Source organism: Harmonia axyridis, chromosome 2 (assembly GCF_914767665.1).
Source record: "Harmonia axyridis chromosome 2, icHarAxyr1.1, whole genome shotgun sequence".
Classification (NCBI taxonomy): domain Eukaryota; kingdom Metazoa; phylum Arthropoda; class Insecta; order Coleoptera; family Coccinellidae; genus Harmonia; species Harmonia axyridis.
Window position 1 is genome coordinate 34413870 of NC_059502.1, and position 13579 is coordinate 34427448.

Consider the following 13579-nt stretch of genomic DNA (forward strand, 5'->3'; position numbering starts at 1 on the left):
GTAATGATTAGTTCATCATCACTGCTTACTAACTGAATGTTTATAATAATTTGGATTTTCCTGAGGATTACTAAAAGATTTTTTGATTTTTTTCTCGAAATCAATAGCAGATAAGACATAACTACAACAAACCAAAAAGTATAGATCAGAGTTTCTCATTACCTTTTTCTTAATTACAAGTGATTCACAGAAAAATAGTTCTGGAGAAAAGAAGCGTTCCAGAAAAAATATCACCCTTTAGATTTGCAATCAAAATTAGCATATCACAAGATGAAAACTTGTTTTTTTTTCATTTGGAATATCTATGCCAATTCAAGTTACAAGCGGATAGATAAAGGAGAATAATAAAACTCGGACATAGACGTGCTCGTAGTGCAAGAAATGTACTCATCTTGAAAGCGATAATAAAATCATAAATATTAAAAGGTTCCGATTTTTTACAACCTCTTGAGGTTGGATGCCTCGGTGGCAGCCAGTGTAGACTGGCTTTACCTTTCGATTTTTTTTTTGGGTCGGTTGCCTACCCTGCCGAGCCGTCACTGATAAACTATTAAACTAGATGCATATTTATATAGCGTTTCAATAATATATTATCATGAGATAATTGAATATGACGATACGCAAATGAACTATTCTTCTCCTAAATACCAACAGACGTATTCATGAAATGAAAAATACAAAACTATCCTCAATGCTGTATATTCAGAACACAATTCAAATATTCAATACAATGTAATTCAGCAACTTCAAAGTGATGAGAGAGGTATTCCCCTATTTTTGACAGTATAAAGATAGTAAAAAAACAACGCAAAACATTTGTCGAGAAATTAATATCATCACAGATATAAACAACTGCCAAATCTTTTACATTCATAACTTCTGAAATTTGTTCATTGAAAACTGCGTATTTCACTTGATATGAATATATATCAACGCATTATATGTGTATAATATAAGTATTCAATATTCAAAAACATTCATCTAATTCTATAGACACGTTTGATCGTTCCCATGATCGAAATAAATTTTGTCAAATCGAAATTTGATTCGCTATATTTAAGTTAACATTTGAATCTTATTGCTGTTTTCTTCATTTTCTTCTTGAATCATTTTTCGATGTCCAAACTTGTCATATGAGCTATTTTCCTACTCTTCACTCATTCATTTATTTTTGTATTTTATTTGGATATGTTTGGAGCACCCATAGAACTGACGATGGTCATTATGTCAAAGCTTTAACAATATCGAATGACACACATTTATTTAATAGTGTTTTTGTTGCAAAAGTGATACTGTTTCGAAACAGTAAGAGAAATGTTCTCTGATCTTATAACAAAGTTTAGAACGATTTTCTCTCAAAATATATTGATAATTTGATTTGTATATTTAAAACTCGACTTGCATAAACGTATTCATTAATCAATGATTGGATAAAGGAAATAAGTGATAACTTTCGTCAATGGAAAATAGCGAAAACACTAACTACTCATGAATATATGACATACCTCAATCATGGGTGAGATCTAACGTATCATAATTATATTTAAAACTGCCACTTATAGCGACATGGGTGATAGTACTAAAGTATTAAAAGTCTAACATCCCAATACTTCAGTGCATTATTATACTTAATATCGTAATAAGATAGGAAGTATGAAGGCAATATAGATAGTTCAATATTTATACATTTTTTAAAGTTTGGTTGAAAAAAGATTTCAAAATTTGATATCGAACAATACAGGATATCACCGCATATAGTATCAAAGGTGAATACATAAAGCAATAATTATAGCTATCACAAAAGTCAGATCTCAAGACAAATCTTCAGCAATTGATTCAAGAAATATAAATTTCATGGATCTAAGCATTTGTAGAAAAGTTATAATCATCAAAAAATAAAAATTGTTATGCAGGTCCATCTGGAAAATATTTATTTTTCAAGCAAATTGTAAAATGAATGATTTTTCATTTTTGTTTATATGAAAATTAGTCAGAATCATATACAGAATTGACGGTATGAGTAACGATGTGGAAAAATTTCGAGTTTTTGTACTTCAATTATGCTGACTCGCTGTAGCAATTATTGGGTCGAATTTCGAATGAAGTCATCATTGTATTGAAATTATTATATTTGATACCTATATTCAAAGATTGATGAATTTTTTAGTTCAGTATCACAACATATACACTAGCATAAATTTTCCCCCTGAAAAATATTAGCATTGAATTTTGGATGGATATAGGTATTATAATTGTTTTTTGAGAAAAAAGTCCTAATCAAGTAAAATATTATTTGCAGGACGACTGACATTCTTATCATAACATTTGATGTTCTTCTCAACAATTTCTTTGTTAAACATTGGTTGGTTACAAGCACTGTAAAATGAAGTACAATAATCACTTTGTTTCATCTATATCACCATAAAATTAAATTGTTAATTATTGCTCATTTGCACCATTATGTTGGTATTCACAGTCGATGAGATTATTTAAAAAACTTGAAAATATAGTAATACCTAATATAGAATATTTCCCGGCTGTGCTCCTTCAATTGTGACTACCCATTTTCTACTCCTGTGAAAACATTGGGAAGAACTTCTCATTTTCGATTACAATCCTTTAGATTTTCTCACATATGGCATAATGCAATTTATTTGCTATAAGTCACAATAAATACATACAAGTGAATATACCAGAAATTCTTCAATTTGTTTCATCATTATGCATAGAAGGGTAAAATTTGAAACATTTCAATTTATGAGCTGAATCTAAATGATGAATTCGAATTACTTTTATTCATGATAGCAAGAAGTATGCAGTTGCCTGAGAAGCATGTAAACATTCTCCAAAGAAATAATATTGCACTGAAAAAATCGACTATATTTTCAAGTAATACTTATAATGGGATAAAACAGTGGCAGTTTCATTGAACAAGTAGTACCATGTGTGTTCTAATGCTTCAGTCAAATTATTCTAAGCCTTTAAAAAAAAATTATTTCATGTGGGTAATGATTTACATAATTTTTTGCGACCTACATGAAATTAACAAATTCAAATTTCCAGGAATGAGAATTTACATGGCTGACCCAACGGAAATGAGCTTCAGTGGAAAATGAAACATTATTCATATTGAAGGGTTTAACTTTTTAATGAGAAGTTTTGATTGTGGTATTCAATACAAACCTAAAAGTGTATAATGATTCAAAATAAATCTCTGTATATACATAACTGATAACTGGAGTAAAAAGAAAATAACTTAATTCCACTAAATCAACTAAAAATATACAATTATATACATAAGTTCATCATCATGTACAAATTTAATTGTTAAAAAAATATTAATTGAATAGAACCAATTTGTGATGTGGTTTGTAACATAAACAGTGGAAGTGTATTAGAAATTAATCAGTTAAATAATGCAAACAAATATTCGAAATAAGCTATTTATTGCAAGATATTCATTTTTATGTTTTTTCGCAGATGAACCCTATATTAATATCCTATATGGTATATTCATTAGATTAGAATAGGAGGAAGGACGAAGATTCAATAAATTTTAATTCAATTGTATAATGATTCTTTGTTGGGAAAACCATAGAATAGGAATAAATGAACTATTCTGTTAGCATTCATTCAGTCCAAAGGCACAGGAAAAAGCGATTTCTTTAACTTCAACATCGATCTGTACCTCTTCTGAAGATTTTTTGAGATTGGACAATACCCTTATAATCAAAGAATTGAAAAGGCAGAATAAGAGAATCGGCCACAGTTTTTAGACTTAGTGTATAAGTGGCAACTGTATACCAGCTGGAGCAGTGTAACACCCAAAAAATTTCGAATTTAATTTCGAAGTTAGTATTTGATAAATCAAGCGAAAAGATTGCAAACATCAAGCAAAAATTTATATCTGTATAAAATTTGAGGGACGCCATTTGAAACGTTTCAATATTCTCTAAGTAATGGATAGTTTGAGATTTTATCTATCAATTAACTATTCCATAATTATAATATGTATATCATATATTATAGAGTAAATTTACAGAGTTGTAATAGGTTGAAAGTATTTATATATTTATATATTAACTATAATTCACCACACGTCCATACAAAATAAGTTCACACATCCATTCTGCTTTTCAGAAAAAGATATAGAAAAAAATCTACTTCAATAATAACAGGTAAATATCATCGAACAAGTTCAAGTAGGAAACAGTTCATATATACACACATATCAATTATAAATATACAGTGGGTCCCAACAGAATTAACACTTGATATCTTTTCCAAGTAAAAGACCTTACATTTCTCCATTTCCAACTAAATTGTTCATCGACACATTAATATATGAAGTTTCGGCTTACAAAATATCTAGAATTTCCAGAATTATTCTCACCTCTGATATCATTTTCTGAAAAGTGATCAGAATATTTTATCATACAGTATTAACACAATTTGTACAATTCAAAATAAGTACAGCTCGTAGCAAAGAGTAACGTGAGCATAAATACGTTCATTTGCAATATTTAATTTTTGTAAAGGTTACTATCTGGCTAAGTTGAAAAATGTCTTCACAATGAGCATGAAAAATAAATATAAAAGTGTTATATAAGGCTGAAAAATTCATGAAGTACCTTGTGAGATCATCATTCATCAGAACTGGGTGATGAAAAGTCTGACGACTGGGCCCACAAAATAAATTATAGTGACACAATGATAGTATAGCAGACACTGATTAATTTCAATACAGAATGAATGTTTACTTTCAAAAGGGACCTGACAGATGTGTTGAGTTTTATCTATCAGACATATTTGTGATATGATTTTTATACTCTATTGGAATTATGAGCGAACATTTTTTCTAATTTCGATAGGATCCTGTGAATACAAGTATGTTATATGTATTTGAAATCGGTTGCATTTATTCGAAAATGAAATGTTAGTTGAAATTGTTTATTCATTAATCGGGGAAAGTTTATTAGAAATGATAAATATAGCGTGCGAAATGAAATAATATGAAATATTGCAAAAGAACGAACTCTGCCGAATATAACGTTTATAAAATCGAAGGGATTTAAAAAATAGAGAGATTCCAGATATTATCCGAAAAATTTTCGGTGTAAAGATATTCGACATATTCTGTAGCAATATTAACCCTAAACAACACACACAGTAAACTAAGTATACATGAATGAAAGAAAGATTAAGATTATGGCACGTCTTTATATCACCCAGCACGTGCTGCGACCAAAGACTGGCCAGCCAGTTTGCTCGCAGTTCCACACTGCTTCAATCTGAAATTCTGCCTCCTACAACAGCAGTAACATAAAATTGATCAATGCGATAAACTTTAGCTGCGGGTACACTTGCTCTGAAGATAGAGGGGTACAAGGTGGAAACCCACATAATCATGATTCTTATTCTTCGAAAAGTGGAATGTGGTGGATGTTGACTAGATTATAGGTGCCTTATTCAACGACTGAAGCAGTGTGAAACAGCGAGCGGTCTTTGTGAATGGAGTAATAGAGAGATTGAGAGAGTGACGGGACGAAGCAGACCAGCTACTTGTAGATGAGCGTATCGTCCATGCCCCATGAACTCTGCCGGTATCGACTGGTTCATATTTTACACGTGGAAATAGTGATCGCCACATCAAGATGAGGGATGTTTCTTGATGAGTGTACCTGCTAACATAAATAACTTAAGGTGCTTATTAAAAGTATGAACCTAAAATATGTGGGAGTAGAAGACTCGAGCTGCATGTCTGAACGATAATTATCTTATGCATTATACATTATTTGGTATTTTGAAGTGTAATATTGATGCTTCAACAGAAGATTGAAGAAAGCCCTCATCAGCTTTCTGTCGTGTTCAGCAATGAACATTATTTTTGCTTGAACGGTTCGGAGCAAAATTTGTTAATATGAGTTGGGCTGAAGATTTCGTAGGTGAACAAAGAAAAAAAGATTCTATGATAAAATTTGTTCAATTCAGTTTCTTTCAAGGCCACTACAACGATTACAGTGGTCATACAATTTTTCGAAGTAATTTCATATTACGATGTGTCTTTAGCATCAAAATAGGCCTCAGTTGAGGCGATTGCATCTCAAACGGCGCTAAATTTAATTCCAGCGAGCATTCTGAGAAAACGAAAAGTCGCTAGGGGCTAGATCTGGAGCATACGATGTAATTCGAAGCGCAAATCATGCAACTTTGCCATCGTTCTCACTGATTTGTCTAGATGAAACAGCCTTTTTTTTTCTTCAAATGGGTACCTTTCTCCGAAATTTCGTCCCTCAAACGTTCAAATTACGCTTTATAATAGTCGCTGTCGAATCTCAAAATACTGATGACATAACCTTGCCTGCGGACTGTTGCGTCTTCGTGTGAAATGATGAAACGATATTTCCATATCGTTGCAGAAATTCAAGTTTATAACGATAGAACAGCTCTGAACTATGCTCAGAATCACCAACTCGTTGTCGTTTTCGATCGATCATGAAAACCACTTCGAATAGAGCTTTCACATATCAAAATATTCATTCATATGGATTTGATACTAACAGCGCCATCTATGTGTCCGCCTTTGAACTTTTCAATACACCTCAACCAGTTGGCAAGAAGTCGTGGAGGAAAACCAACTCTTATCAATTGATCTTCAAATTAATTTGAATGAGATATGATTATTATAGCGGGCATTCTGGAATTGATCGGAATTTGATATAATTTAATGTTCGGAAAATATTTATTACATCAATAAAAAAACTATTTTCTAGTAATCATTTTTTTCGGTTCTATTGCATTTGCGAGATATAACTAAAAATTACATTTTTATGTATATCCAACAGCCTGTTTCTTTTCAACCGAGCCGAAACGGAAAAAAATGGTAAAAGAAAAAAGTGTTTCCTTTAACCTCAGGAATCTTCGGTTGAAATATATGTACAAGTCAAGAACTCGCCCTGTATACTGATATGCTTTCAATAAATAATTTTGAAAAATTTTTCCATTCTTAGTATCAGTATGAACATCCATTTTTATAATTCTTTTTTTATTAGAGAATCAACTAATATCAAATTGCTCTTTAAATTTCTGTTCATTATTTCTAGAACAAACCTTCTATTTTCTTCAAAAATACGATATCATTTATATAAAGTATGATTATCAACAAAAATTGAAAGGAGGAATTTATAATTTTATGACCATTGAGCCCCACGTTGGGCGCCAATTGAAATGATTTCAATCAATAATTTTGAAGAATTTGGTCCGGGTTATAGTCGCAATCGTAAAATGAAGATAAATTAAATTTAGAATAAATCCTTCTTGAAACAAAAAAATATATAATTCTAATTGTTGAATATGAATTTTTCCAATTTTTCGATTGCGACTAGAACTCGTCTCAAATCAAAGTTATTGTCAGAATTCATAACAATTGGCGCCCAACGTGGGGCTAACTAGTCATAAAATTATAAATTTTTCTTTCCAATTTTCATTGATATTCATACTGCATATAAATTATTTAGAATTAAAATTTTAAAGGAAAAATTCGATATTTGCTGGTTTTCGGAAGAAAAAAAAAGAATTATAAAAATGGATGCTCACACTCATCCCATGGAGCTGAGGGGTAAGAATAATAAAGAAAAAAGTGTGATTATTAATAGAAATGGGAATCTAGAGAAGTATGAAGTTATAAAAATCAATACAAATGAGATGTTGCTAATATAAATGACTAAGTTTGAAGAATTCTCTAAGAGACCAAAAAAACAAATCAATAGAATAAAAGAAAACATCGAGAAACCAGAAGAACAAAACAAGAAAACAGAAGAATAAATGAAAAATATTTAACAAAAAATTGAAATAAATAATGAGAATATGCATGAACAAAGAGATGATAGAAACGGGGAACAACAAGTAGAAACTTGGAAAAAAAAATTCAAAGTTGGAACAAGATTCTGAAAAAATATATAACTCAAAATTTTGAATTTTTTTTATTTTTAGACTAGAACCCGACTCAAATTTTTCAAAATTATTGATTTAAATCATATCAGTACCTATATTTATATATCACTTGGTTATATTTAGGAAGAAATGAATGAATGAAAATCTTACCCTCGGATGGCTTATATGATATATCGTTTGAGTTTAGCTCACGAATGCGCGTTGGACTGGGTGTGATTGTGATCATGCGCAGTTTCCTCTGCAGGCGAAGGTACTGCGTCCTTCCTTGGAGGCATGCGCTCGTTGATTGCATCCAAACCTTTAGCTTCGGCAAAACTCGTTATCTTATGATTGGGAGAGAATCCTTGCAAGGCTGAAAGATAAAATATTTAAGATTGTTATAAAGGAATACTATTCAGGTGTTATGCGTTTGTTGTAAGTTACTTACCGTTCTTCAAACTGGTTTTTCCGCCTGATAGTGCCCCAAGTGGTAAAGCACCAGTAGGTGTCAGCCCTTTGAGTTGTAGGACAGATTCGCTCTCTTCTCTGAAAATTAATACCGTTTTTGAGAATAAGGCATTGGCAGAGTTTATTGATATGTCATCTTTCGAAAATGAAATAAACTGCTTTAGAGTTGATAACCTATATATATTTAACAGGGTGCTACAGGTAGCTTCTCTGAAGTAAAGACGACCAAGTGACAAATGCAAGGACCGGTTTCTGAAATGCCAATCAACGTGAAACTCAACTGACCAGCTCTGTCAAATCTATGGTCAGGTGTTATTTTCGTTGCTGAAAGTATGGTAAACTTCAGGTAAACTACTTTGATTTGATAATCCTGTCAGTTAACACAGTCGTCAACTTTTGTACGGCGATTGTAAATTCTAGGGAAGACTAGCAATATTTTAAATGTTTCCAGATTCCTCGGTATCACTCGTTGCGAGACGAATACATAAAAACCGAGTTGTCATCTTTCGAATTATTTCGCCTGATGCTAAAATATTTTTTTTATATATTTTTGGGCGCCCGTGGCAACTGCCACCTTTGCCACGCCCTAGATACAGCCCTGCTGGTGTGTACACTGATTGAATGTTGTTTGAGATAATTCTGGCGACTCGGCTCGGCATGGGTCTTTTTTTTCCTCAAGGTGGCTTTATACAAAGAATTGACCAATCAACGGCATCATTTCAAAATATTTATTCGTTCGGTTATAGTTGATCGACTTTTGATTTAACCTCGAAATTAAATTGTTGTAATTTGTAATAATGTAGAAATCAAATGAAAAGTGGCCAAACCATTAAAATCTAAGAAGGCTGGTCCCTTCAAAACTCGCCACTTCAATTTTTAGGTTTTTCAAGAATAAGTGAGCACACTAGTGTTTCAGACGTCTTAACAACATTTCAGTAACCCAAATTGATTTGACGACGTTTTCGATTTTCAATTTCTCAAAAACTATTTGTAATATTTCATGCAATTTCAATTGTATATTCAATACTCAACTTTGTGTTGTGCAGATATTAGAGAGGTAAGTCGAATAGATATATAAACCTTTTCCAAGAAAAACTCAGAGACTTAAATATTCAATAATGGAATTTAAGTGTAAATGGTCAAACAAACAATGATCATAAATAAGGTCCTGAGTTCACACACTTTTTTGTTTGAAATATCTCCTTCATCTGTTCAGATTAATTTTGTTGAACTAAATATTACTGTACTAATATTTGGGTATGAAGCAGCTACAAGCTGCCGATAGATACAGATTATCGAAATGTGACAAGATTTCCATATCGGACTTTCTTTGCAGAAAAAACTAAAAGACTTGAATACCCTGCATTGATCTCTGCCTTCTCGACTAAAGAATAGATATATAAAGGTTAAACTATTTTTGTAGAAATTCTTTTATAAAATTCAATAAAAATGATGTAGAAGAAAACCTCACCTGAGCACTGAGAATACTCTAGCCATTTTTCCAATTGCTCTGATCTTGTTACGTATAACTTCTTTCCTCAAATTAGCTGCGGTTCCTAGAAATATATGAATAATTTAAGTTAGATAATAATTATTCATTAGAGAATTCGACCCAAAAATAATATATTTTCAATTGTATTGTACAGTGGGTGTTGAATGTTTTCGAGTATTTGTATTGCAATATTGTTAGTTGTTACCACAAAATAATCAGTCTAATACTGGGATATGTTAAGAGGTAGTGATGAATTGTGAATCCATGCAATGCAGATAAAAAGCAAGAAGATCATGAAGCGAAGCATTTAAAGTTATTTCATACCACCTAGTTCACATATATTTTATTCCTTTCAACGAAACATATTATTATCCACATCAAAAAAAAAATCTTTTCGCAGAAAAGACTCAAAAACAAAATTGATATTATCAATATGAATGATAATAATCAAATAAATCATATGCTTGTATGAATTTTTTTCAAGTCCATAGTAGAGTTGACTGACTCCACTGAAGTTGAAGTAACTACATTCTTATCTATGTAATCCTTCATACCTTCAATGAAATAACAAAAAAAGTTAATTACCAACTTTTTTTCTGAAGATAACAATATTGTTGTCGGAACGTCTTTGAATGTAGTATGTAAAGATTCGTTGGATTAGAGTGTAGTTATTTCAAGGCCTTTATTACCTATAAATATTTAATTACTATTGTTGTCACAAACCAATAACATCTTTCATGTTCTTACATAAAAATTTATATTCATCTTCAGTGACATTCGGTTGTGTTTCATTGCCAGTTTTTCACTCGTATATGTAAGTGGATATGAATTACAAACATTTAGCTTGATAAACTTTTTTGAATTGACTAAACCAACAATCAGTCGTTTGCTAATGTAATGATAAGTTTCCGTCAAATTTTATCATTTTAAATGAATGTGACAAATGTAGACACAAAAAATTATACGTCCATGAATTTCGACTATTGAAGGTCATAAAATTATTGACTATGCTGTCAATATAATATCGATACAAAAAAGTCTCACTTCTAATAGTTTTTGTTCATAAAAAATATTCAGATTTCTGAATAATTACAACTGCATCCAAAAGTTTAAAGAAAAATCTTTCGTATAGCTCTGCCTATAACGTATACAGACAATCCATGACGAAAATAATGAAATTGATAGGTATTAAGAGTGTCGAAATGATTTCTTCAATTTGATTCCCTACAACAGAATGACTATAGTCAGTGGCGACATCAGTTTTCAAGAATAGAGGGACCAAGGAGGAGCCAGGATTTTTCAAGAGGGGCCATGATTTCCAGGTAAATCTAGTTGATGTCAAATTAATGTTGTATTTTTAGTTCATGCAATATTTCATGGGAGCAGCAAACATTTAGGGGGGGTGGTCGGGCTTTCCTGGCCTCCCCCTAGCGACGCCACTGACTATAGTTGAATCATTTTATGGTAACAAACATAATTCATCGATTTCGAAGAAATCCAATATTTAATCAAAGTGGGTGTCTTGTTTTTTTTTTCAGATGAAATATGTTGATGAAATTCCCTTTGAAGATTGGCTGATTATTTATGTTGCCTAATGAAGTTGAAGAAATTATTTCTTTTCTAAAGTTTCATTTTTCATTATATGATACATAATTATTGCTCATGAAAAAAGATTTTTGGACCAGTGTTAAGGATTGAATATTCCAATTGTTCATTCCAAGATTAATTTCAAAATATTGCTATTGACATCCAATCCAATATTATCATAAAAAAGATACATTGTCCACCTTTTTTCTGAAGTTGTTAATTTTTGCACTAATATAAGGTAGGGAATATTGTATGCTGTAATTGACCTATTTTGATACTTCATTGTGCCTTTTTATTCATTTCTAATAATCTCCAATGAATAAGATTTCCTCAAAGAAGTGTTGTTTTCTTCTTGTATGATTTAATTCCCAAAACATCATTTTCATTGATCAAAGCCAATAATATCAGATATTCATGTTTGTCTCCACAGGCTACAGGCATGGAATTTGGTGAAAAATTTAATGAGAATAAATAAACTCATCATTTTCAAATAAGATAGGTACTCGCTCAATATCAATGTAAATTCATTTACATCCATAAAGTTAGCAATAAAGAATATAAAAAGTGAGCTGTCTCGTCACACTCTGTTGATTTCAGCTGGAATTTCCATCCAGATTTTTACTTTTAATAGAGTATACACAAGCTGAACGAAAAATATTTCTCAATAAAAAAGCCGAAAGCTTTGGGTTTGATGCTCATCTTAGACTCTTTTAACCCTTTATTTTTACATTTCGTCATATCACCGCTCCAAAGTTGCATTCCGATTGCATAGAATTTCAGATTAAAGGCCTAAAAAAGTTTGATACAAATTCCTTTCTATTCGAACAAATAGGTCCTACTATTTCAGTTTGATTCATTATTGTAGCAACTGACGAATTGAAATCATTTGAAGGAAGAAAACATCAATCTTCCTCGAAATCTTCATTGTGTATACTGTATATCCTGGAGTGTGTAAATTAAAAAAATCTAATAATAAACACAGCAAACTTTATTCAATGGATTATTATTGGTATCACCTGTATCTCAGTTTATTTCAACTTACTCAAACCAATTATGTCATTAAAATGTCACTTGGTTCGAAATTGAGGTAATTTCGAATTTCTTCGAGGAATGTTCTATGCAATAGATTCCAAGGAATTTAATTCGAAATTTTTGAGAATTCCAAATAGAATTCGAAGCAAATTACACTTTGTTAAAAAAAAATTCATTAAATTTTAATAGGGATAATGAAAGTTGATATGAGGGAAACAATAAAAACCCAATGAATAAGTAGCGTGTTTTTTTCTTAACAAAAATTAGTTCTTAGACTTAAGAATGAGATAAATCTCTACATACCCCAATCATATATTAACACCATAAAAACACATACCTACTAATCTACTCGAACATTAACGTACTAACATTTATTACACATATTCTTCTACAAAGTTACCAAGTTTCAACTTACCAAATGCAGGAATGACGAAGCAGTCCACAATTCAATGGTAGAGTAAAATCGACGGCAATGTAGAGAGCGTAGAAGTATAGAAAAAAACAAAACAAACGGTGCATATAGAAATCATGGCATCAAAACGATGAAAAACATAAATGTTTCTCACAAATTGCTATAAGATTTAGTGGGCAAAACGTTTATTGAAGAAACAGTGAAACTCAGTTCATTTGAGCAGCAAATATAAAATCAATAATTTGAGTATTCATGATCATTTTTAACTTGCCTATGTCGGTACTATCATTATACAAAAAACTCTAATTTGAGCAGAAGATTCTCCACTTTCCGTTCTATTCGCCTGTTCGATCCCATTGAGTTTTTTATTGGAATGAGGCGTACAATGATTTAAATGTATATATTTTAATTATTTTTGGGAATTCAACTCAGACACTGGATTCTGCTTTAATTTGCTGAATAAAATTCTGTAATAGTTGATTCAGTCTTGGTTGGAATAAGTATCTGGGACGGTGGCAGCTATTTTGAAAATATGTAGTGTTTTTGCGTGGTAACTTTTGAGTGTAGACCAAAAAGCAGAGCTCATTGTCTCCCATATTTCACCGACAACTTTGCTTGTTTTTTCGAACGCACTCTTTCCGATTATATTCAGAGAA

At 31.3% G+C, this 13579-nt stretch overlaps 1 protein-coding gene across 8 annotated transcripts in view; it reads right to left on the reverse strand.

Annotated features, from left to right (window-relative positions):
* Positions 1 to 683: 683 nt before the first annotated feature.
* LOC123673514 (serine/threonine-protein phosphatase 2B catalytic subunit 3-like) overlaps positions 684 to 13579 on the reverse strand; it is a 220792-nt gene continuing 207896 nt past the window's right edge. For 3 of the 8 annotated variants that reach the window (XM_045608044.1, XM_045608040.1, XM_045608043.1), the window contains 4 exons: positions 9872 to 9947; positions 8381 to 8478; positions 8104 to 8305; positions 684 to 5681 (listed from right to left, as the gene is read on the reverse strand). In XM_045608044.1, coding sequence (XP_045464000.1) covers positions 8142 to 8305; positions 8381 to 8478; positions 9872 to 9947 — 338 coding nt within the window. In that variant the 3' untranslated portion in view covers positions 684 to 5681; positions 8104 to 8141. Of the gene's footprint in view, positions 5685 to 8103; positions 8306 to 8380; positions 8479 to 9871; positions 9957 to 13579 lie in introns of all 8 variants that reach the window. The other 5 variants (XM_045608042.1, XM_045608038.1, XM_045608041.1 and 2 more) reach the window with 3 other exon arrangements.